This window comes from Trifolium pratense, linkage group LG2, assembly GCF_020283565.1.
Source record: "Trifolium pratense cultivar HEN17-A07 linkage group LG2, ARS_RC_1.1, whole genome shotgun sequence".
NCBI lineage: Eukaryota > Viridiplantae > Streptophyta > Magnoliopsida > Fabales > Fabaceae > Trifolium > Trifolium pratense.
In genome coordinates, this window is record NC_060060.1 from 8,398,391 (window position 1) to 8,425,143 (window position 26,753).

The 26,753-nt window shown below is 39.4% G+C and overlaps 1 protein-coding gene across 1 annotated transcript; it reads left to right on the forward strand.

The window, feature by feature from the left end:
• The first annotated feature begins 20,044 nt into the window (after positions 1–20,044).
• On the forward strand, positions 20,045–21,794 carry LOC123905744. The gene is made up of 3 exons (XM_045955456.1): positions 20,045–20,292; positions 20,569–20,860; positions 20,959–21,794. The coding sequence occupies exons 1-3, from the start codon at positions 20,218–20,220 to the stop codon at positions 21,561–21,563; spliced, it is 972 nt and encodes a 323-aa protein (XP_045811412.1). The 5' UTR covers positions 20,045–20,217; the 3' UTR covers positions 21,564–21,794.
• Positions 21,795–26,753: the final 4,959 nt, after the last annotated feature.

Consider the following 26,753-nt stretch of genomic DNA (forward strand, 5'->3'; position numbering starts at 1 on the left):
AGACGGTAGGCCGAGATAAATACCTGTGCCCAACACATGTCGCACACCAAGTATACCGGTTAAATCTGCTTGAGCCGCCTGTGACATATTGCGACTAATGAACACTTCAGACTTAGACAGGTTAATTTCCTGACTCGAGGCCTGTTCATAAGTTTGTAGAATGTTTAAAAGTTGGGTCACCTCAGCAACATTAGCTCTGCAGAATAAGAAACAATCATCTGCAAACAAGAGATGAGACACTTCAGGGGCGCCTCGACAGATTCGCACACCATGAATGTCTCCTCTACTAACAGCTTGGTGTATTAGAGCGGTCAGTCCTTCCGCCACAAGAATAAATAAATAAGGGGACAATGGATCTCCCTGCCGTAAACCTCTTCCTGGAGTAATAGGCCCAACTTTGTCAAAATTCATAAGCACTGAATAGTTAACAGAACTCACACACATCATCATCCATTGAATCCACTTCTCTCCAAACCCCATTTTGACTAACATACCACGAAGGAAACCCCAATCCACCTTGTCATAAGCCTTACTAATATCAATTTTTAATGCTAACTCACCTCTATATCCTCTAGTCTTTCTCTTCATAGCATGTATAACTTCAATAGCAATAAGGGCATTATCAAGGATCGACCTACCCTCGACAAAAGCTGATTGTTCCTGGGAAACACATTTATCCAGACAAAGCTTCAACCTATTAGCAAGCACTTTAGAGACTATCTTGTAGAGGACATTACAGAGAGAAATAGGTCTCAAGTCTTTCATCGAAGTAGGATTATCACACTTAGGGATGAGACAAATATTAGTTTCATTAATGCTAGAAGGGAAATACCCCCTATCTAACCAGGAAGATGCGGCTACAAAAATATCCTCTCCGCAATGTTCCCAGAACCTTTGGTAGAAAGCTGGGTTGAAACCATCAGGACCTGGTGATTTATCCGGGTGCATCTGAAATAAAGCTTGTTGTAATTCAATTTTGGTCAGGGGTGCCATAAGTGAATGATTATCCTCCTCTGTCACCCTTTGTTGGATAAGATTAAGCACAGGTTCATGAATACCACTTATATTTCTGAAGAGAGCATTAAAATAGCTCTTAGCTACCCCGCACAAATCCTCTTGAGTATGAACTATAGTACCTGCGTCATCCGTAAGATTGGTAATCTTTTTTTTCTTACTACGAGCTGAAGCGGACATATGGAAAAATCGAGTATTCAAGTCACCCTCTTGAAGCCAATGCATCTTGGCTCGCTGCTTCCAGTACCCCTCCTCCTGAACCAGTAAAGTAGCATGCTTATTAGAGCATTCCTGAAACCTCCTACTCTCTACCTCCCCCTGATTATCCCTCAACGCCTCCATCTCACGGACACATTCTTCAATCTCCTGTTTAAACTTCACTCTTTTCCCTTTGCCCCACCTTTGTAACTTGTTAGCACACCGAGCAACACGATCAACTATCGCAACATTGTCATTCACACCCCAACCATCAATCACCGTCTCTTCCAAATCCGGTTCCTTCAGCCATTTATTCTCAAACCGAAAGGAGCCATTGAAGCGGACTGTTATAGTAGGAGAGCATTGAAGTAAAATTGGACTGTGATCTGAATGTGAGGCCAAGAGAGGTTAGATAGTCTTACGTCAGGAAAGATATGCAGCCAACTCGTACTAGTCATAGCTCTATCCAACCGCTCTTCAATAACATGAGGTGTACCTCGACGTTTAATCCAAGTAAATGGGTGTCCTGCAAGAGGAATATCGATTAAATTACAGTCAGCGATGGCTTGTCTGAATCCCATACACAACCAATTGGGATGTGGGTGAATGCCCTTTTTATCCTCCTGTGAAAGTAGATCATTAAAGTCACCAATTATACACCAGTTGAAAATAAATCTTTAAAATCTTTATTTGGGGAAAAAAATTATTTTTGTACGAAAAAGCAAATCTGCTTTTTTTTTTTGTAGGAAAAAAATTATTTTTAGGAAATTTTATTTTTACTTTTGGAAAAAGAAAAAAGAAAATTCGTTTTTTTTTTGTAGGAAATTTTTTTAAAAAAATATATTATGTGACGTGGAATTTAAAAAATAAATATAAATGATTTTTTTCACGTGTACAAGTCACATTAGCGTATTTGCACAGTCACATGTCCTGCTGTACATTCAGGGGGCAAAATGAGGGAATCTATTTTTTGTAGCAGGGTAAACAGAAAAAAAAAAAAATCTGCGCAAGGGATAAATGAAAATTTGCTTATTTTGCTGCGGGTAAATGATCATTTACCCTTCTTTTTATATATAGGTAATATTTGAATTTGGTATTGCCTTTTTTTTAAAATACCATAAATATCCTTATCTTTTTTTTTCACACTCTTTTTAACTTCCAAAATCAACCACACAAACAAATTCTATTAATTTTATAGTTTCTACTAATTTGTGCCTTTCTTAAAAAAAAGAAATATAAAAAATTTATAATATATAAATTTACACAACTTAGCATAATAGAAAAATCGATTCACACAAACGGGCACGTAAGTCGAACTATTGGTTGGTATATTGGATAGCCAATCATTTCTTTCATCACGAAGTGGTAATGGATGACCATAAATAAAGTTGTTGATCTTTTCGATGTAAGCTTTTGACTGACTGGACACATAACTTTAATAAAATTTATAGATGTTCAAGTGAAAGATGCTCCTTTGTACTCACAATCATAAAAAATGTGAAAATTTTGAAGATATTTATGTGATAGTAATTAACTGAACAAATAACTTTGATAAAATTTATTTCAAAATCATAAATTAAAAAGAACAAAATAAATTCATTTTTATCGGATAATATAAAGAAGAACAAAATCATAAATTAATTTTTTTGTTTTTTATTTTAAAATAAAGGGTAAAACAAAAAATGATCTAAAAGATAAAAACTATAACAAAGTTTGATATTATCTTTATCTTCATCACTTGTTGCAAGATTCTATAATTCTTTTTTGGCCAATAGGAAAGAAGAATAAAAAATATCAAATCTGATTCAATTTTAAAATAAAGATAAAATAAAATCGAAAATTTAGATTACAGTTGAGGGCAAAACAGTAATACCGCATAATACCCAATAAGTCGGTTACTCAGCCTATAAATACAAGTCCTTCTCATTCACATATTTTTATTGGTAAATTCTTATCTACCCATTCCATTAAAATGGGCTGAGGTACCCATTTGAGTTGGCACAATCTAAACCATTTGATCTATCATCTATTATTTATGTAATAAAATATAAAATTTGCAAGGCTAGTATGTTAGAATAATGTAATTGCAAAAAAACCCCTCTAATTTTAACATTGGTTTTTCGTTTCATCTTCAGATTTGCAAGTGAACATTTTTATATTTTCATCTCTAAATTCTTCTTCTTTTCTTACTTTCCAGATTATTTTCGTCATATTCTTTTTTCAAAATTTCGAAACTTGATATCCAACAAATTGCAGTGAAATATTATAAGGCTTTTGTAGATCATGATTTTAGGAATCTAATGTCACAAATCTTTTGTTTTTTCAACAATCATGGAAGGAGTAATCAAAGAAAAACGTTTTTTTATGGGATTCACAACTTCAGAATTTTTTTAAATCTTATGTTTTGATGTTTAAAACTTGATAATTTTGTGTTAAAGATCGTTAGATTATCAAATCCGGGTATTTCTTCCATAAATCTAGGTGAAGTTCTTCAGCAATTCTGAGTGTTCTGGACTGGGCCAAGAGCTGGCCCAATCACTTATGCCCGACATTTGGGGCATGGCCCAATAAGGGGAGACTTCCACGACACGTCAGGCAAAGACGTGTCCTGCTCGGCATAACGGATTAGCTACACTCTAACCACGTGCTCGTCTATCCGTGCACGATGACTCATTCAGCTTTAGCTTAACAGCTAAGGAGCACGTTTAACACGTGCTCCATTGTCCAACCATATCTATCACGGAGTCATCCTTCACCCGCCAATAGCGGAACGACTCCAACCAGGATAGAGGCAAATAACTGCTTTCCCCTACGATACAGGGGCTATCCTGGCAGTTGAGCCTATTGGGCCGGTTATCCAGGCCCAACAGACCAACCTTTGGCCCAGCGCTGGGGGCACTATATAAGCTCTCCTAGACAGGAGAGCCAGGTATTCTGATTCATTCTCACTATACTTTCTCTCTCTTCTTTTGTATCTCTCTTGTTCACCTTGCTGACTTAGGCATCGGAGCACCTGCAGGTACAAACCCCCCCTTCGGTGTGGACGCTCGCTCAACGGACCGGCCATCAATCTATTCTGATCACCAGGTACGATCAGTGGCGCCGTCTGTGGGAAACTGAGTTCTTCCCCATTCTTTAACCTTTCCTCAAAGAAACAAAGATAAAAAACCAAACCTCTCAAGAAACTTCATCATGGCCAGTTCTTCGCAGCCACTCAACACCGACGCCAGCGATGACAACGTGCTCAACGTTCCGTCCTCTCCGCCGCCGCAGCATAACACCGTGCTATCACCGGTGCGTGACAATACCACCGTACCACGCGGTCCAGAAACCGACTCCCGCGACGGACGGGAAACCTCACTCTCTTCCGATGAAGAAGACGTTGAGAACCTAACCGATCGTCGTATGGGCAAACGCCCGCAATTCAAGCAAGAAGCTCCGGCAAACAACGCCGAACAGCCCGCCGTCTTGGCCAACTCTGAGGTCGCAGCCTTGATCGCTGCCCTCAAACAAACAACGGAGGCCATGCAGGCTCAAAATCGTCGACTGGACGAGCAGAGCGAAAGAATCGCCGCGCTGGAGAAAAGCCGGCGTCGCAGAAAGACCAACTCTCCCCCGCGGAGACACCAGGCTACTCCTTCCCCTCCTCGACCGGCGGCCGTCAAACATCGACGCCCCGACTTAGAGAGGGTCGAAGTTACTCCTCGGAAGAGGGACCGTACTCCTCCACATCGCGAGGGTAGGCTCTCCCCGGGCAAGAAAGGAAAACACGAAGCTCCGCGCCGCCATTCACCTCAAGGGTTGGCGAACATGGCCAAGCATGGCGCGTCGGGCAGCTACCGTCCTCGCAAATCTCGCAGTCCAACGCCCATGCCCGGCGACTATTCTCCCCGGTCTTCCGAGGACCATTCTCCTAACGGGAGCGACGAGGGTGATCCCCGATGCCCCCTGACCGCAGACATTCTGAGGAAGCGTGTCCCAAAGGGCTTCGAGAGACCTCCTACGCTCCCCGCGTACGATGGTTTGACCGACCCCGACGACCACATAGCTAATGTCAACGCTAACCTGGATTTCAGGAACATTAGCGGGGCCATTAGGTGCAGACTGTTCCCAACCACGCTGAGGAAGGGAGCAATGGCATGGTACCAAAGCATGCCCCCTCAATCCATCCATTCATGGAGGGATCTTACTGAACAGTTTTGCAGACACTTCACTGCTTCCCGCAAGCACCCAAAGACTGTGCATGCCTTGGAGGCCATATACCAAGCTGAAGACGAAACTCTCCGCAACTTCGTCGAGAGATTCAACAAAGAGGCTGTGCAGGTCGAAACGACCGACGACATGAAAAAATACTTGCTGCAGAGGGGCCTTCGCCCGGGCAGCGATTTTGCCAAAGCTGTGGGCATAGAAAAGCCACCCACCTGGGACGACCTCCTCCTAAAAGCTCAAAAGTACATTGATTACGAGGAAGTCCAGGCAGCTGATGTCGCCCGCCTTGCCCGACCTGGAAGCAGCCACCCTGCCCGCGAGTCCTCCCATAGGAACGATGACAGGGGTGGCGACAAGGGAAGCGATAGAGGCGGCGACAGGGGTGGCGAGAGGGGCAGAGACAGAAGGAGGGGCGAAAGACGAGAGCCTCGTGGCCCTCCAAGCACATTCGCCACCTACACCCCCCTCGTCAAGTCACGGGGAGAGATATTCGCTGAGGTTCACATCTCTGAGTTCGACAGAGCAAATGTGAAGCAACCAAAGCCAACCCCCCTGAAGCCCGGCCAAGACAAAAATAGGTATTGCAGATACCACAAAAGTTATGGTCACAGGACCGACGACTGCATCCAACTGAAGGATGCTATTGAAATCATGATCAGAAACGGACAACTAAGACAGTTCGTGAAAAGAAACAACGACCCTCGACCAGATGCCGCGGAGACACGCGCGGTCGAGGAAGTACCTCCCCAACCAGCCGGGAAGAACAACGCCAAGCAGATAGCTATGAGCGTCTCCCGGCCAGAAGATTTTGCTATCCCCAGCGGTTTTGGGGACACCCATACTAGTCCTACGCTTACCACGGGGGACTACTTCACAGACTCACTCGTCATATCCGGCGGTCACATGGACAAGCACACCGTCGGATCAATAAAAAGAAAATTCGAGGATCTCATCAACACGTCCTCGAATATGAACGCGACGCTGGACAAGGTGAAAGGGCGATCAATGCCTTTAGCTTTCTATCTCGAAGAGCTGCCCGGTGGGACGGCCAATTATCAGATTCCTCTCCTTGTCCGGGCAGATATGGCCAACATGGACGTTCGCCGGGTGCTCATAGATCCGGGGAGCTCATGCGACATCATGTACGCCAGTTTATTCAGAACATTACAGCTGGACGAGACACACCTCACCCCATACATGGGCTCAGACCTCACAGGATTCAATGGAGCAACTACTAGGCCTTGGGGTTATGTCGACCTGATCGTCACCTTTGGCTCCGAAGAGACTGCTAAGTCGATCAGGGTGAAATTCTTGGTCGTGGACTGCCCTTGCCTCTACCAGTGCATCATCGGCAGGACGGCCATAGCAGACCTGGTTGCTGTCCCTTCTACTGCCCACCTGAAGATGAAGTACTATACTCATAAGGGGCAGGTTGCTACTCTACACGGGGACATTGAAGCTGCAAGAAGATGCTTTGACGCAGCGTCCAAAGGCAACAATTTCATTGGCAAGGCTCCTGACCCAAAGAAGCAAAAGCCTTCCTCGGAAGCACCACCAAAGCCTTCCCCGGAAGCATCATCAAGTCTGCCCGCCCCAAATGTGAGCTCTATTGACCTCGACAGCCGCACCTCCAAGAAAGAGCACAAGGAGGAGAAAAAGCTAAAGAAGGAGGAGAAAGAGGACGACGAGGCGAGCAAAGAACATTATCGCCCCATTCCAGATGGAGATTTCGAGATAGTCCAGTTTGGCGAGGATCCAGAAAAAGGAGTCAAGATTGGGACAGGGCTCCCCGAGTTGGCGAGGAAGCAGCTGAAAGCCTGCCTTAGAGAAAATGCTGACTTGTTCGCATGGCACGCTGCCGACATGCCCGGGCTGGATCCAAACATCGCTTGTCATCAACTTACTGTCGACCCACTTGCTAGTGTCGTAGTGCAACGTAGGCGTAGGCAGTCTCCCGAAAAAGCGGAGGCCGCTGAAAAAGCTGTAAAAGACCTCCTAGAGGCAAATTTTATTTCTGAAGCCAGATACACTACCTGGTTGTCAAACGTTGTACTAGTTAAAAAATCTAATGGAAAATGGCGCATGTGTGTTGACTATACCGATCTCAATAGGGCTTGCCCTAAAGATTCCTATCCTTTACCTTGCATTGATAAATTAGTCGATAATTCTTCTGGCTTTAAATTATTGTCTTTTATGGATGCATATTCAGGATACAACCAAATCCCAATGGTTGTGGCCGACAGGGGAAAAACAGCTTTCATGACCGAGTCGGGCAACTATTACTACAACGTAATGCCCTTCGGTCTAAAAAACGCTGGTGCTACATACCAGCGGATGATGAACAAAGTATTCCGGGCAGAAATAGGCGACATGCTCGAAGTCTACATGGACGACATGATCGTAAAATCCCATGACGAAATCGACCATACCGCCCACTTACGTAAGGTCTTCGAGCAGGCCAGAAAACACAACATGCGATTCAACCCAGAAAAGTGCACCTTCGGGGTACGGGCAGGAAAGTTCCTCGGATTCTACCTAACAGAACGAGGAATCGAAGCCAACCCCGACAAATGTCGTGCCTTTACGGAGCTCCCAACTCCGAGCAACAAAAAATCCATACAAACCCTGAACGGAATGCTGACCTCATTATCTCGCTTCGTAGCAAAATCTGCTCAACACGCATTACCGCTTTTCAAATTACTTAGGAAAGAAGCTGTGTTCGAATGGACGGACGAGTGCGAGCAGGCCCTTCAACATCTTAAGAAGGCCCTCTCCGAACCTCCAGTCCTCTCACGCCCGGATGTCGAGGAAGTGTTATACATCTACCTCTCCGTCGCATCCGAGGCCGTCAGCGCAGCCCTTGTCCGCGAAACAACGGAAGGACAAAAACCAGTGTACTTCACGAGCAAGGCTCTACAGGGCCCGAACTCAGATATACACAAATCGAAAAGGTGGCCCTCGCCTTGATCAACGCAGCAAGAAGACTACGTCACTACTTCCTAGCGCACACAATCATAGTACGAACCGACCAACCCATCAAATCATTGCTTGGTCGACCAGACATGGCGGGCAGGATGCTCAAATGGTCCCTCGAGCTTTCCGAATTCGACATTCGTTACGAAAGCAGGAAAGCGCTAAAATCACAAGTCCTAGCAGACTTTGTGGCCGAAATGACGAGTCCAGCCTCCTCGACAAGCGAGGCAGACAAATGGACAATATTCGTCGACGGAGCGTCAAGCTCCACGGGAGCAGGAGCAGGAATTATCCTGGAAAACGAAAATGGGATCATCATTGAAGTATCCCTAGCACTATCCTTCCCGACATCAAATAACCAAGCAGAATACGAAGCCTTCCTAGCAGGGCTACGGTTGGCCGAGGACATGGAGGCAAAAGAAGTAAAAATTTTCACAGATTCACAACTTGTCGCCTCACAAGTATTGGGAGAATATCAAGCCAAAAATGATAATCTCTCTGAATATCTAGCATTAGTGAAGGAAAAAATCACTAAGTTCGAATCCGTGGAGGTGCAACACGTTCCACGCGAGCACAACAAACGGGCAGATATCCTGTCCAAACTGGCGAGCACAAAAAAGAAAGGCGGAAACAAATCCGTCATTCAGGAAGTACTCCCCCGACCAAGCATCGAGAAGGCGAGCAACGCCCTCGACATAAATGTCATTGGCGACCAAAATTGCTGGATGACCCCCGTGTACAACTTCCTCGCGAATGGAACCCTCCCTGACGATCAGAAAGAGGCAGCAATAATTAGACGTCGAGCATGCGCATATGTCGTCCTCGACGGAAAGTTATATAGAAGAGGATTCTCAATCCCACTCCTTAAATGTATCGACGAGGAAACGGTCGACTATATCTTGCGCGAGGTACACGAGGGAATCAACGCCCAGCATCTGGGAGGAAGATCCCTGGCCAGAAAAGCTCTCCGAGCAGGATACTACTGGCCCACCATGCAGCAAGACGCAAAGGACCATGTGAAAAAATGCGACAAATGTCAACGACATGGTGACATGCACCTAGCTCCTCCCCACGAGCTCAAATCTATGTCGTCGCCATGGCCCTTCGCTTGGTGGGGCATGGACATACTTGGCCCCTTCACAAAGGGACTTCACCAAAATAAATTTCTAATAGTCGCCGTGGACTACTTCACCAAATGGGTAGAGGCTGAACCTCTCTCCGACATAACGTCGTTCAGGATACTCCGTTTCTTCAAACGCGACGTACTCTGCCGGTTTGGGATACCACAAGCCGTCGTCACGGACAACGGGACACAATTCACGGACAAAGGATTCCAAGACTTCCTCGCTGCTCTGGGGACCAAGCAACATTTCACTTCAGTGGAACATCCCCAAACTAACGGGCAAGCCGAGGCCGCCAACAGAGTAATCCTGCGCGGCCTACGACGAAGATTGGATCAAAACAAAAAGAAATGGGTCGAGGAGCTCGAAAGCGTCCTTTGGGCCTATCGCACAACACCACACTCCACAACCGGGGAGACTCCATTTAGAATGGTATATGGAACAGAAGCAGTCATCCCCGTGGAGGTGGGCGAGCCATCTCGCCGAACCGAGCAGCCGCTCGAAGAAGAAATGAACGACGAAGCTCTCCGTGAAGAGCTAGATCTCGTCGAAGAAATTCGTACGGGGGCATCCCTTCGGGAAGCCACCCTTAAACAAAAAATAGCTGCCCGACATAACGTCAAAGTCATCAAAAGAGAATTTGAAGTGGGCAGCCTCGTCCTAAGACGAAATGCTAAGGACTCCCAGGATGGTAAACTGGCGGCCAACTGGGAAGGACCATATCGCGTCATTGACAAAACAGAAAATGGCGCATACTATCTCGAGGATCTTCGAGGAAAGAAACTTCCTCGACCTTGGAACGCCCAAAAATTAAAACAGTATTATAACTAAGTTATTGCCAAACTAAAAAACAATTCTAAAAGGCTGCTCGGATCCTCTAGCAACGAGCCCGACACCCCGACAACGGAAAGCACGCGGGCACACGTGCTCGATCCAATAACTGAAAAAGAGATACTTTGGCTCAGGAAGGGCAGAGCGTCTCCCCGACGAGGATGACCTTTGAGACAAGCTCCTCGTTTTCGTGCCAAGGCTTAACGCCCAGCTCGCGATGGGAAGTTCAAGCCGCGGGGACGGGCACAACAACGTGTCGGTCTCTGTATTAGCCTCAGAAAACAACTCTAGGCGCTTAGTTAGTTCCCTAAACTTTCTAAGTTAAATCCGAGGACGACATCCTCGACGAAACGCGCTCGCAACAAAAAACTTACAAATATAAAAACGGTTTTGTCGAGCAGGCATACAACAATGTCGAGCAAGTATACGAATATCAAAACCAAAAATTTCTTAAGTTAAAAACGAGCAAGCATAAAGACATGCATATTCCACGCAGGCATAACTTAGCAAAACGAAAACAATAATTTAAACATGCAAACGAGGAGCATAAAATAGACGAGCAGGATGAATAAAACGGGCATCATTGTTATAAATCACCGGGCATAGAAACCCACTTGTTTGAATGTTACAAAAACCGGGCACGCAGGCCCCCGAAAGTAAATTATCATCAAACAAAAAAATTACAAGTCATTGGCGCGCAGGCCCAAATAAAAAACCGAGGAAGATCAGGAGCTTTCATCATGACCCTCTGGGTTACCCTCTGGTGCCCTCTCCTCCCCGACAGCTTCCTCATCCTCCTCGTCTTCACCATCACCTTCCTCTTCATCATACTTCTCCTCCTCAAGGGCCATTTTCTTATACTCTTCAGGAATAACAATCTGCCCGTTCTCAACCCGTTTGAGCTTGTGAATGCCATCAGTAATCAAGCCATGCTCGGCATTCACAACCCTGAGTTGGGCGATCGCATTCTTCCACCCATGCACCATGCTCGCCAACATCAAGCCCCCTTGTCTTTTGATTTCCTTCACCAAGTCTGCCCGACTCACCAGCCTGGAAGTTTCAATGGCCTCGTCGGCAGCTGGAGCAAGCTTGGACTGCAGGTCAGCTATCACCGCTTCCAAGTTCTTTTTCTCCTCGGCTCCCCTGGTCTCCACCTCCTCGAGCCTTTTCTTAGCAAGCTCCAGCTCATCCCGGCTTTCCCTAACATCTTCCAGCAGCTGGCCATAATTCTCTTGCTTCCCCCTCAGATCGATCAGCTCACCCTCCATCAATACAATTTTTCCCTCCAACTTGGCATTCCGGGCAGCCAGCTTTTCCACCTCACGAGATGGCCCCCCTTCATTTAACACCAAGGCTGTCTCCGCCAACCGGATGACAGCAGCAATATCTTGGGTGAGCTGGTTTTGTCGAGCAGCCGCGGAAACCCCCAGAACATAGTCCCTCTCCGAGACGGGCACCTGAGGAGGGTTGTTGTTAAAAAAATCCTTGTTGCTCAAACAAGCAGGGAGAACAAATCCCCCATCACCCTCAGACAAATCGACGATGGTCTTCATCGGCTCCTCCCTCTGCCTCTTCACCCGACATCCCGGGGTACCTGCTGAGCTTCCCACCGGCGAAGATTGGCTGACGCTCCCCGAAGCAGCCTGTTCAGCAACCAAAACATTAGGCTTGGATTTCCTCGCCTTTTTCTTTGATTTCTCTCCCTTATGCTCAGCAGCTATCCTCAACAGCTCAGAAGCAAGATCAGCCATTCTACCTGCAAAGATGGAAACATGGTCAGAAACACGGGGAGAAACTCAAAACATCAAAAGTGCTGAATAAAAAACGGGCAGGAACTAAAAGAGATACCCAGCAGAGTGTCCTCGGCTGAAACAGTTTTGCACGACAGCAACAATTTGGTATTAACAAAACGAGGCTCGATCCTCGGTTTACCATACTTATCTAATGCAGCATCTCCTAAACTGGTTATAACCCTACAAGGCTTAAAGCCATCCACGTAAACCTTCAGCTTCTCAAAGTCTGCCATCTCCGCCGGGGTCAGGTCCTCGGCAGCAGTCAGATATTCATCGGTTCGCATTACAAAATGCTCCGACGACCACGACAACGGGAAACGAAGGACCCACTCCGTTACCTGCTCCCCCTCATCGTCCAATTGAGGAGATCCGTCCTCGTGGAATACCGGTTTGTCCATATAAAGAGAGTTTAAGGCAAACTCCGTCACCGGCTTCACCACGTAATATCTCTCCTTGAAGCCCCGGGCAGACTCCACAAACATCTTGAATATCTTGCTCGACTGGTGCTTCAAAGACACCCAACCTTGTTGGTCCCCGACTTTCTGTCGTTGAATTTTGAAGATATAGAAGAATAAAGAGACGGTGGCCTCCACCTCCAGATACCGACAAAGAATCTGGTACGCCCGGATGAACGCCAACGCGTTTGGATGAAGCTGGGAGGGAGCTACCTTTAACCGGCCAAAAATCTCGGCTTCGAGGTTGTTGAAGGGCAATCGATATCCCATCTCCTTGAACGCCATTTCGTACATGGTAAATCCACCTTCAGTGTACGGCGAACAAATCCGCTCCCCTTCAGCAGGCATATGGACCTCCCAGTGGACCGCGCCAGCCTCCTCGACGATAGTAAAAAGTCGGGGATCCTGAGCGGTAATTGTCGAAGCAATGCCCCGAGGCTCGGGTGCAACCCAGGCCAGCTCCGGATCTGTTATGGTGTCGACCAGCTTATGTTTTGACGCCGCTTGGCTCCCCGTAGCCTCCTCTGTGTCTGACATTTCGAACACCTGAAAAGCAGCGAAAATAAAGTGAATTCGACAGTCATATCAAATCCACCCTTTCACCACAATTCAAGTGAAAGGGCGTGTAATAGGGCGAGGACGCTGTCCCCGACCAAAAGCCCTTATCAAAATGGCAAAACAAAGACAAAAACAGAGGAGACGAGGAAAACCATTTAACAAAAACGGGGAGAAGCTCCCCGACACAAGCTCAAAACGTTGCTCGACGCTTAGAAGCAAACTTAGTTTTGCATAAAATCCTAAAGTCAAAAACGGGGAGAAGTTCCCCGACACAGAGTTGCTACAAACTCCTCTATCCACAGAAATTTCCCAGCGAAATAACGGGGAGAAGGTCCCCAACACAGAGTTTTTACAAACTCATTTTTCTCAAAAGAAAAAGCGGGGAGAAGGTCCCCGACACAAGGGTCAACTAACCTAGTTTTTTGCTACAATAAACGGGGAGAGGAAACAACACTCTCCTCCCCGACATAAAACCCAGAATTCCCAGAAATTCAAACTACTCATGGTGTTCTTTGCAGAACCCAGAAGATTCATCATCTTCATCTTCATATTCATCACTTTTGCCCAGAAATGCATGAATGTTTATCAACATTCAAAACGATTTTTCCAGAAACCCATATGTTCTTCATTTTCCCAGAAAGTCTAACGAAAAACAGGCTTGAATCTAACGAGAAAAGGTCAAGGATTTAAGGCACCAACACATAGGGCAAAATGGGTACAAAACAAACCCAAAACAACAGAAGCAAAAGGCAAATAAAAGCAAAACTACAAGTAAAGTTCAAAGGGCCAAAACGCATGAAAATGCGAACACAGAGTTACCATCAACATAGAGTGGATCTCAACCCAAAATCAAAGAGGAAAAAGAACTTTGGTTACCTTTGATTAGGAAGAAATTCGAAGTTTGGAGCTTGAAGTCTGCGGGCTTGGAACACGAACCTTTGGAATACGAATGGCAACAGCAAATAGCAAGCAGCAACAAGTGCAGAGGAAACAAACAGGTGAAGAAGGGAAAAGTTGCAAATGACCTTTCTTCCCCCTATTTATAGACTCTCCAAACCCTGCACCTGCATCACAAAAAGATACGCCCCTTTCATCACCACCGTTGATCAGAATCTTACGGCCCTGATTAAAAGCCATCAAATGGCCCTGATTCAATCTAATGAAAATCGAAGAGACGCGCCAATCTAACGGCCCCAAACTCTCCTCGTAAAACGAAGTTATCATAACCTATTCCCTAGGCAATAATGGCGCCCCTTCATAGCCCACACACGTGGCGCTATCAAACGAAGCATCATGTCTTTTCATATCCCATCGAGCAGAACCACGCGCCTCTCGAGGGACTCATCGTTATCACCAACGTAAATATCTCCTCGACACAGGGAGCTAACGTGAATTACGGGCAAGTCGAACAAACATCACAAATAAACATGCCCGTAATAACAAGCAGCATCAACTGGGTGCAACATGTGCGATATTTACTCGACAATTAGTCGAGGAACCAAAAAGCCAGTGACTTTCGAAAGTAAAATCTCTTCCCCGTAAGATCCTCCTCAAACATCGTGGCACGCGCTTCGAGTAAAGGGAAACTTCTCCCCGTAAAATCCTCCTCGTCATGCCACTGAGGAATTTACGAGTAACATATAAACTCTGCTCGCGCAAACGAGCAACAAACATAGTCAATGAATTATGAACTCCTCCTAGGATTAATGAGGAAAACAACTCCTCGACATACGGGCATGGACCTTAAGTCATTACTCCTATAGCTAGGAGCAACGACTTGGGGGGCTCCTGTTCTGGACTGGGCCAAGAGCTGGCCCAATCACTTATGCCCGACATTTGGGGCATGGCCCAATAAGGGGAGACTTCCACGACACGTCAGGCAAAGACGTGTCCTGCTCGGCATAACGGATTAGCTCCACTCTAACCACGTGCTCGTCTATCCGTGCACGATGACTCATTCAGCTTTAGCTTAACAGCTAAGGAGCACGTTTAACACGTGCTCCATTGTCCAACCATATCTATCACGGAGTCATCCTTCACCCGCCAATAGCGGAACGACTCCAACCAGGATAGAGGCAAATAACTGCTTTCCCCTACGATACAGGGGCTATCCTGGCAGTTGAGCCTATTGGGCCGGTTATCCAGGCCCAACAGACCAACCTTTGGCCCAGCGCTGGGGGCACTATATAAGCTCTCCTAGACAGGAGAGCCAGGTATTCTGATTCATTCTCACTATACTTTCTCTCTCTTCTTTTGTATCTCTCTTGTTCACCTTGCTGACTTAGGCATCGGAGCACCTGCAGGTACAAACCCCCCCTTCGGTGTGGACGCTCGCTCAACGGACCGGCCATCAATCTATTCTGATCACCAGGTACGATCACTGAGTATTTGTATTTGTTCACATTTTGTCAGATTTGGATTTTGGTATTTGATTTAACACATTTTTAATCAAAAATAAAATCAGAAATATATTAGAAATGATTTGTATGATTTTTCTGGGTTATTAATTGTAGTTTTTTATATTAAAATTAATCTGAATAGTGCGAATTTTGATATACATATGCGGGTCATATTCCGGGTCGCTGTGACCCGCTGGAGGTTGAAGATGATGCTGTTTTTATGTAACCTTTGTGATATATATATTAAAGAACTAAATAACAACACAACTATCATGTTGGCGCAGCGGTAACTGATTCCTTAATCAAGCAGCTGGTCGTGTGTTCAAGTCCATGCTATGCCACTTTTTGCGAAAATTTATAAAATTATTACTTAAACGTTGGCCTAAAGTGGTATATATATGGTAAAATTTATTAATTACTTAATATTTTGTGGAAATTAATTAATTACTTAATTATATATGGAAGGAATCAAATTATCGATGTAACTTTTGAGTGATGTTATCTATTATTAATATATTAAAATATATTACCACCTATGTACCAAAAAAATATATATATTACCACCAAAGTTACTAATTTATCCTTATTATTTTTAATCATGTTGCAAGTTTTATATCCTTAATTGTAATTTCACTAAAATAGATTATAAGAATATAGAAATAGAAACATAAATAATATTTTTCATAAAAAAAAAACATAAATAACATTTTTCATAAATAAATACAACTATTAATAATAATAATAATAAGGGTCTTGCTAACGAGTGCCCCCGGGGCACTCTTTAAGCATTCTATTTAAAGAAACTTTTTATTCAAAAAGTTAAACACTACAATTTCCAATGCGTTGACTTTACGCATTCCGAGAAAAATTCTATAAAAAACTTACTATTTAAGGGCTTAAAGAGTGCCCCGGGGGCACTATTTAGCATTTGCCTAATAATAATACAATAAAGTTAATTACTATCAAATTTACAAAATTATCCAAAATATTCCTAATTTTTTTATTAAAAAATATACACGGGACCATTATTTGTGACGGATACATAAAAAATTAGATAGTTTATCATTGATAATTATAATCAAATTTATTTATTTACTTAATAAGTTTTACAAAAAATAGCACAATAGTTTCACTTATATTTTAACAATATTATATAATAAATTTTTAAATATTTAATTCTGAATAAATTTTCTACCATGATATAATGATAAACTTAAATATTGAATAAAAGTCAATGACTTGTGTTTTTGTAAAAAAATTCAATGACCAGTGCGACTGCACGGGTCTTTAAACTCTATTCTTACTACTTTTAACCACGTTGCAAGTTTTATATCTTTCAACGTAATTTCACTAAAATAAATATTTAAAAAAAATATAGAAAGATGATATGCTTAAAAATAGAAACATAGAAATTATAGAAAAAATAAGATGAATATGCATAAAATTATGAATATAGAAATAGAAACATAAACAATATTTTTCATAAAAAAACTAGCAGGACAATGAAATATAAAGATAAAATATAAAGAATATAATATTTGGTAAAAAAAAAAAAACAGAAAAAGAACAATGGTAAAACTATCACCAAGAAACATTAGGTCTCCGTATTAATATATGAACATAAATATAGATAATATAGAAATTATGAAAAAACAGGCTACCTAATTAATATATTAGGTCCCTGTATTAAATATATGAGTATAAATATAGTCCCGTATAATTATTAAAAAATAGACAACCTTATTAATATGTTAGTGAAAGTATAGGTCTCACAAAAATTGGATAATTTATCATTGATAATTATAATAAATTTATTCACTTTTTTTATAAAAAAAGTTTCACTTATATTTTAACATTATTACATAGCAAATTTTCAAATATTTTCTAAGTAAAGTTTCTACAATAATATAATGACAAACTTAAATATCGAATAAAAATCAATGACCCGTGCGAATGCACGTGTATTTAAACTAGTACTCTATAAAAAAAAAAACATAAACAATATTTTTCATAAAAAAAGAAAAGAAACATAAACGTTTTTTTTTTAATAAACGAAACATAAACAATATTACTACAAAATTTGATACTAACCATTAATAATAATATAATAAGTTTAATACTAACCATTAATAATAATATAATAAAATTAATTAGTATAAAAAACAATCAAAAGGGGTGATTCCGGGTCAAAATTGATCCTAAACCACCCCTCTCTAATTAATAAACCAAGAAAAATCATGTATAGTGTCATATACATAGTTTTTACTACATTTTTATGAGAGGAACAGGAAAACTGCACCTAAAACAATACATATAAGTTTTGTCTTATCTATATAAAGACCATTAAATCTTTCAAAAGCTCTTCTAAAACTCATAAATGATCCGTAACACTAATGCAGACTAGATACATTAAATATACAATGAACTGATAAAATACATTTTTGCTTATAATAGAGTTAATAGGTTTTACCCCTATAATGTTAGCAAGTTTTGCTTTATCCCCGTGTATTTTTTTTTTTTTTTTTGCATTTCCCCCCTAAAATGTTAGCGGAGTTTTCATGAAAGAGACATGAAATTTGACTAAAACTATTGATTTTGACCGGAGATTTCAAATTTTATCAATTTGACTGTTCAATATCACTTAATTGGACTAACAAACGAATTAGAATGAGAATTTTGATGATCGAACTTCAAACGTATAGACCAATTGTAATAATAGTCTCATCTGAGACCTAATTTTTATGAAAGGACCATAAAGTTTGACTAAAACTACTGATTTTGACTAAAAATTTCGAATTTTATAAATCCGACTGTTCAATATCACGTAATTGGACTGACAAATGACTTAGAATGAGAAATTTGAAGATCAGACTTCGAATGTATAGACCGATTGTAATAATTGTCTTATCATAAAACTAGTTTGACTACATCCATCGATTTTGACTGGAGATTTTGAATTTTATCAATCCGACCGTTCAATATCATATAATTGGACTAACAAACCAACAAGAATGAAAAATTTGATGATCGAATTTCTAATGTATAGAAACCGATTGTAATAATAGTCTCATCAAAAACTTAATATTTTTTTTAAAAGAAACATAGTTAGTTTTTAAAATATAAATTAAGAGGATTTCACAAAAATGTTTTAACCATGAATTGAATATGTATGGCAACGTTTAAGTAATAAATAATAGTCAAAAAAAGGCACTGCCAAGGTTTGAACACATGACCTACTAGTTTGGTTAAACAAACAACCGCTAGGCCAAGCTTGCTACTTGTTAAATGGTTTAGTTTCTTAAATTATATACCATATAACCAACGTAAAAAAAAAGAATCATCTTCAACCTCCAGCGGGTCACTCTGACCCGGGTTACGACCCGCACACTTGGATCCAAAAGTCGCACGTTTCAGAGCATTTTTAACATAAAAAATCACCACCCATAAACATCATACAAGTCATTTCTAATATATTTATGATTTTAATTCGATTAAAAAAAGTGTTAAATCAAATATTAAAGTCAAAATCTGACAAAATACAAACAAGTATAAATATCAGATTTGCTGAAGAACTACCCAGATTTGTTGAAGAAATATATAGATTTGATACCAAAATCATGGTTACATTATAGTATGTTAACAATTATGCAAGAGATGAATTTGCATAAGAAGAAGGAGAGACATTTAGTAAAAAGAAGAAGTAAAAGGAGAGTTGATCTTAACTGTTGATCAGAACAGATGGATGGCTAGTTAGCAGTCCGTTGAGCAGGTGGTTGACGGCGGGTCGAGCAGCTGATCCACGGAGGGGGTTGTACCTGCAGGTGCTCCGATGCCAAAGTCAGACAAGGAAAGAGAGCAAGAGAGATACTAGAGAGAGAAAGTAAATGAGAGAATAAATAAGGTTACCTAGCTCTCCTGTATAGGAGAGCTTATATAGCCCCCAGCTCTGGGCCAAAGGTCCATCTTATTGGGTTGGACTTGCCAAGGCCCAATAAGATGGACTGCCAAGATATCACCCTTAGATAGTGGGTAGAACAGTAATTTGCTCATATCTTGGAGAGGTTCCACCATGTTCTGCTGACATGGATATGACGGGGCAAGCCATGTGGACTTTAGAGGGTATGAAGTGGACTAGTCCTAGTCTAGTCCAGAACAAGAGTTTTTTTTTTCCGGAAATTCTAACAGGTTCATACGAAGAGGAAGGAGATGGAAGAGAATGACAGAAAAATTAGGAAATATGAATTGGATCATGGGTGAATCTATAATTCTTAAAAGTTGTATTGTCACAATTGAAAAATACCACATTTTTTTTTTTTGGTAGAAGAAAAATACCACTTTTTTTTTTTTTTTTTTTTTTTTTTTGGTAGAGGAAAAATACCACATTTTAATGATGCTATAAGTGATATTTTGATTGAACCAATGTATTTAAAACACATAGGATGGGCTATCTGACCCAATTTTAAGAAATGGGTAGCCAAGTTCCCACCATTTTTATTTGCTTTGTGCGTTTTCATATCTTAGGGTTTTTTTTCTCTCTCTTTCTCTCGTTCCCTCTCATAAGCCGCCAGAAAATTTTCTTCAATCAACGAACAAACCCTAGGTTTTCTGTGATCTTTCTCTCTTCTCACGTTCGCTATAATCATCCTACACTCTTTAATCGGCGAAGATGTCTCCTTGCTTCCCTTTCCTACCTCCAGGGTACTTGATGAAAAGCGATGCCTTGATCGAAGAATCGATTAAGGTTTGTTGAGCCAGTTTCGATTTTGCATTTGTGCTCAACTTCGCGGGTGTTCTTGAAATTAGTTTTTATGTTAGGGTTAGGTTATTATGCTGCAAGTACCATAATATTTTAATCGATGATAGTGATAGTTGTTATGCAATTTTGTGTCATGATGATACTTGATTTTTATAACTGGTTTGTATGAAAGATTGCAATGCTTGCTTGAACATACTAGCATATTAGCTTCTTTAGTCTTCCCTATCCGCTATTTGAAAACGTTGTTATGTTGCTTTAAAGATCCGTTTGGACTTGGACTTGGAGAAAAAGAAGAGGGAGAAAAAGGAAAAAAGAGACAAAGAACATAAACATAAAGATTCAACATCCTCTCATGCAACAACTGTTGGTACAAAGTTCAAATTCAATGAAGTAAAGGAACCCAAAGACAATGGGAAGTTGAAAAAGGTTGAAAATCATGAGAATGAACAACTTGGGAGGGGTGGTCTTACAGAGGAACATGATCAACCTGTCTCTGATAGTTCTCAAAGTAGCAAGAGGAAAAGGGGCTCTTTGTTACCTAGTCAAGATAATGGTGAGAAAGCTTAAAAGCTGCTCAATTAATTTACATTGATCATTGCTGTGTTGTTAAATCCTTGTTTGAAATCTAATTTGTTCTCTTATGTGAAACAGGGCCTCCCATTAAATTGAGGAAACACCAAGAACCCGAGGAATCCAAACAGGGATTTCAATTAGGGTCTTCTTCAACAAGTGTTGGACTTCCTAGTTCACACTCTCACGAAGCAAGAACAAATGAACGGCCACTGCAGGCTATCACAAAAGTTGAATCCAAACAAGGATTTCAATTGGGGTCTTCTTCTAGAAGTGTTGTTCCAAATTCACACACTTATGAAGCAAGAAGAGTTGAACGCCCACTACAGGGTATCACAAAAGCTGATACTACCAATCAGCTCCATCAAAATCCTACTTCCAAAGTTTGCAAACCATTGCAGAATTTGGTTCTTGTTGATGCTAAACCAGCAAATGAGACAGTTAATAAAGAAAGTCGAAGGGTGGAGGCTTTGTATAAATCTTTACTTAACATTCAGGCGGTAACCTATGAATTATTGGATTCATTAGATCAAGATTGGTTATTTAGTTCGGTACTCAAGGAAGCAAAGCCCTTCTCAAAGAAACAGAAGACTGATGCCTTTCAATGTTCAAAATCTCTATGGCCTCGGGCGCAATACATGCCAGAGATTGACATATATGCTTTGCCATACACAATTCCATTTTGATTCTTTTGGAATTTGGTTAGACTGTAGAAGGTAGCTTTTAGTTGGGAACAGTTCTCTTCATTATTGATAGAACCTTTGTAAACAGGAAAAAAAACTTGTAACAAAATTTCATTGTGGCAGAGAACCATATACAATTTTTATCAACATGGTTGATGATTGATGTAGTTTTTAATTGGATACCAGATACCAGAAGTAGCCAGTAGTATTCAAAGAATGTGCATACTTATATCACTTTTTTTTATCTAATATGAAAAAATGAAGTATTACAGACAAACTTTTAACTCATTACATAGTCACTGATATTGAGTCAAGTGACATGGCTTTTGTCTGCGTTTATCATAATGTTCTTAGCTTCAAAACAAGGGTACCTTGACTTTGTGCAATGTTGACATTGAAGCATCTGAAACTTCTTCATTACCTCCCCCTCCCCTCGCCCCCCAAGTTTCTTATGTTCCACTTATGTGGAGAGTTAGTTTTAAAAAACTTTATGAAGTATCCACCAATTTGGTCAATGACATTGACAAACCTCTAGCAAAAAATCCCCTTTGATATGTTTGTTTTCATCCAAAAGATTCCAATATTAAACTTAAAAAACCTCGTTTTAGGGTTCTTGAGTAATAGAGGGCAAAGAAATTTGAAACTTTTTTTTGTCAATAAGAAATTTGAAAATTCTTAGGAAAAAAAAACCTTTTTGGCAAGGGACCTTCCCATTTTGCTGAAGAAATATTTCCTCCGTCACTAATTATAAGCCGTAAACATCCTTGCATATAAATTTCTACCCAAATTTATTATTACTTTTTTAAGTATAACTCTACTTTGCATTGAAATAAGAAAAGTAAACTATAAATATATATCTTCACATCTATACATATATCTATACATCTATACATCTATATCTATATCTATACATATAATAAATAGGATACATGACTTTGGTATGGATTTTTCATTATCTCAATTTTACCCTTTAATAATTGTTATCTATATCTATATCTATACATATCTATATCTATACATATAATAAATAGGATACATGACTTTGGTATGGATTTTTTATTATCCCAACTAGAACTTTGACCCATGCGGTGCATGGGTCTAATTAGGTGTAATATGTAATAATAAAAAATAAAATACAAAAATTCTAAGAGCATTTTCAATAAAGAGTAGTATAGGGAATTTCGTGGACTAATTATTCTATATTTGTTTATGTGCTTATTTTATATTTTATATATTTTTTAAATAATTTTGGAACCCCGTCGTTTTGTTTACTTATTAAAAAAAATTGCTGATAACTAAAGGTTAAAAAATTGATGATAATTAAAGGTTAAAAAAAAAATTAAAGACATAATCAAGAACATAAACTTAAGTAGACATCCATAAATAAATAAAAATTATGATTAATTCTGCCGTTCAAATTTATTGAAAACGGGGTTAACATATTATGATTGCTAAATTCTTTCATAATCGAAGCACATGTTTTAGCGGTTGAAAGATTTTATTGTAAGTAAGGGATGCAGGTTCGATGACAAATCTGTATTTTTTTAATATAAAGTTGCAATAAAAAGAAAGAGAAAATGAGAGGGGGAAAAATTTGGTTTAGGGTTAGCTTATGTTAGCAAGCTTATAATATAAGAGATTATTGGTTTTTAATTGTTTAAATTGTGCAATGAAAATTGATGGTGCTTAATTGTCGTATGAAATCTTTCCTATGAAAGTTGATGGAGCTTAACACTTTGTGGACATAATTTAAATCACAATTGATCTGCTAGTGCATATTGTATCAATTATCACCGGTTAATATTAAATTGTGATTAGTCACATGATTATGGTTGTGTTTGGTTGTATTGCAAAAAAAATTGATTTAGCAGAATTGAGTTTGATAATAACTTTTCAAATTACACGTGATAATATCCGGTAGAAAAAAATCATTGATCAGGAAAGACATAAAAATATTTTGTGAGATGATCCGGTAGAAAAAAATCATTGATCAGGAAAGACATAAAATTTTTTTGTGATGAATAATATAGTCAACAATAATTTTGATATGATATACTTTTAAAATTGATGGTGCTTATCAATTATTGCACATAATTTTAATCACAATTGGTATACTTGCCATAATGGTTGGAAATATTGCCTTGTATTGAAGGTTTACGGGTTCGAATCCTAGTCAAGACAAAATTGTATTATTTTTTAATAAAAATTGCAAGATAAAATGGAGGGAAAACAGGAAAACAAATTAGGGTTTAGAGTTTGCTTGTGTATACAAGCTTATAATATAAAAGATTTTACCCTTTAATAATTGTTATTTTTTATTAAAAAAAAGGAAAAGAAGGGAAAGTAACTATAATAAGCAGATTTTAAAAGAAATAACTGTAAACTCATGGTAGTTTTCTCGATTCAAAGCCCACGTTACAAAAGGCATCAGTTATGCAAAAACCAACAAAAAATGAAACATGAATTTTAGTGGTTTGCCTATCCAAACAACAACAACAAAAAAGTGGGGGAGAGGAAAATTGCATGACTCAAAGAAGTGGCGGTGCATCAGATACAATGAAATTCTTTCATAGTTTCATATGCTGGTTTTTGTGACTTTCACATCATATTACTTTCATTTGATTTATTATATTTTTTACTTTATTTAGTTTGATAATTTTGTGGTCCGACGTTGAAAAATCACTGCAAAATCACCTATTCCTATTAGCATAAAAAGGAGAAAAGTTTGTATAGGAAAAAAAAAACTGAGGCAATACACTACAATAATAATGGCCGGCACCAACAATACATTATATTATTCCATATATTTTGTGTAACTCATTTTTATTTTCCTTCCCTATTTCTTCATATGTTTCATTTCTGTTCTTCATTTATGTAAATTCTTTCATGCATTTTGTTTTTTATTGTTCTCGCTTTTAGCCATCTTCCTTTTTTATGGGAGTAATCATAGAAAGGGTGGAGGGAAGAGATCACATTGTTGAGGGTGACTATGAATAAATTCTTTTCATAATTATTTAATCGTCGTCCTGTTAGTCGAGTCCTCAATATTTTTATAATGGAATGATGTATATACATCTTTATATTTTTTCAGTTTTTCTCTTAACAAAAAACTTATCTCATCTAAAGAAGATGGAAAGTTTAAATAACCGCAATAATCGTATCGACGTTGTTTTCATCATTACTGTCATTTTCAGTAAAAAAAATAAGGGTCTTTTCTTTTTCTTCTTATTATTGGCCACTAAATAATTACTTTTTTATGTTTATTTTTCTCAGGCTTTACAGGTTCTATATGGAGTGTTTTCAAATGAAATGATATAAATATGTTACAATAGCAAGGGTTGTACAATGTCGACGGACTTAATTTGTACATATTCATTTATAAGGATTTTCTTTTTAAAGTATGTGGTTTTTTATTTAAATTACAAGACTAAAATTATTTTTGTTGATGATGTGTAGACATTTGAATTATATATTGCTGCATTCTGAGGGAAATCCAAAAAAGGTACACACTTCGTCTGCATTCTAAATCTCATACAATAGTGTTGCCCTTAAGATAGAAATGAGGTTTTAATTCTCTATTTTCTTACATTTTGTTATTCAAAATTCTTTTATTTAATTTCATTTTGTTTAGGTGTCAATCTGTTTGCATTATTAATTCCATAATCTTTTTTTGTATACACAATACTTACACAAGGGTATTTGTGTAATTTTATTTACTCAAGGGTATTTGTATAATTTAGTCACTATAATTCATATACGTTAGCAAAATAGAAAACATTAATTACACAGCCGGATTAAGCGTTACGGTTTTTAGTTTGAATTTAGCTAATTGTTTTAGCATATGTTTTACTAAAATAGTTTTTGAACGCATTGATCTTCATTTTTGTATTGAGTTTTTTGTACGCATTTTTACTTAATAGTTTTTTAAATTTGATTCAACGTCTCTATGTGACTTTTTTTTTTGTTTTACGGCATCTCTATGTAACTTAATTTATTTTTATTTTTTTTATAAGCTTGACTTAATTTTTTTTTTCCATAAGTCAATTATTCATACAAAATTTAGAATAATCTTCAACATACATAATAGAAAATATAGATCACACATATAGGCGCGAAATGCGGCCTGTCTGACCGCTAGAAAATAATTAGGATTGAGTTAATAAACTTTTAAGTAAAAAAAAATAAATTTATAAAGGTTAATAACTTTATTATAAACTTATTTTTTTTGTTATTATATAATGATAATTATTTAGTTTATTAACACAATCCTGAAGTAGCAAAGTTTTTCACAAGAAAGGGGGGTTTGAATTGTGAACCTTTAAAAATTGTCCTTTTAAAAATTAGATATCAAAACATACGTTAGAATGATCTCAGAATAAATAGTATAAGTTAGGAGAATGATCTTAGAACGATCTCAGAGTTGCAAACAAAACAATAAGTGATTTGTGTGTGTTTGTGTTTGCATAAAATTAATATGAGTTTAAGGGAGAGAAGAGACACAATAATTTTATCCTGGTTCACCCCTTAATAGTATGGGCTACTCCAGTCCCCACGCTCCTGTGAGATTGTCCACTAAGAGATTCTACCGATCTCAAGATACACTTCTTCTTTGATCTAATCCAAGATCACAATCTTCCAAGCTTCACTTGCTTGATCTACCTAAGTCTTCCTAGATTTTATGAGGTGTCACTCAATCAATAGTTACGTATTGAATTGAGCCAATCTTTACAATTTTGATAATGGTTTGGATCTAAAGCTTTCTCACTCAAACTAAGTTGAAAAGCTAGTTACAATAAAATATCTCTTTGTTCACTCAAAATGGATACTGATCCTAGTATGATAATTACAAAATATGGAGTGAAAGAGATCTTTAAAGAAGAGCTTGAAAACTTGTATCACAAAGACAAGTAGATTAATTGTTGTAAATTGAACTCTTGCTCTTCAATGTTGCCGAAGCCTTCCTTTTTAAGTTGAACCTTGAGTCTTCAGTTCCTTGGTCCCAAAGGAAGTTCTCCAACGGCTAGTTGTTTCAAAATAGACAGCTCATGCTGAATTGTTGAGTGGATAAGCTCAAACTGATCTTTCTCAGAACGTTCTCCCTGCTGTTCTTCATGTTTTCAAATAAAAGGGCCATAATGACAGCTTGCAATGGGCTGTAGATAGTTGTTCCTTTGCTTCCTCCCCAAGTATATC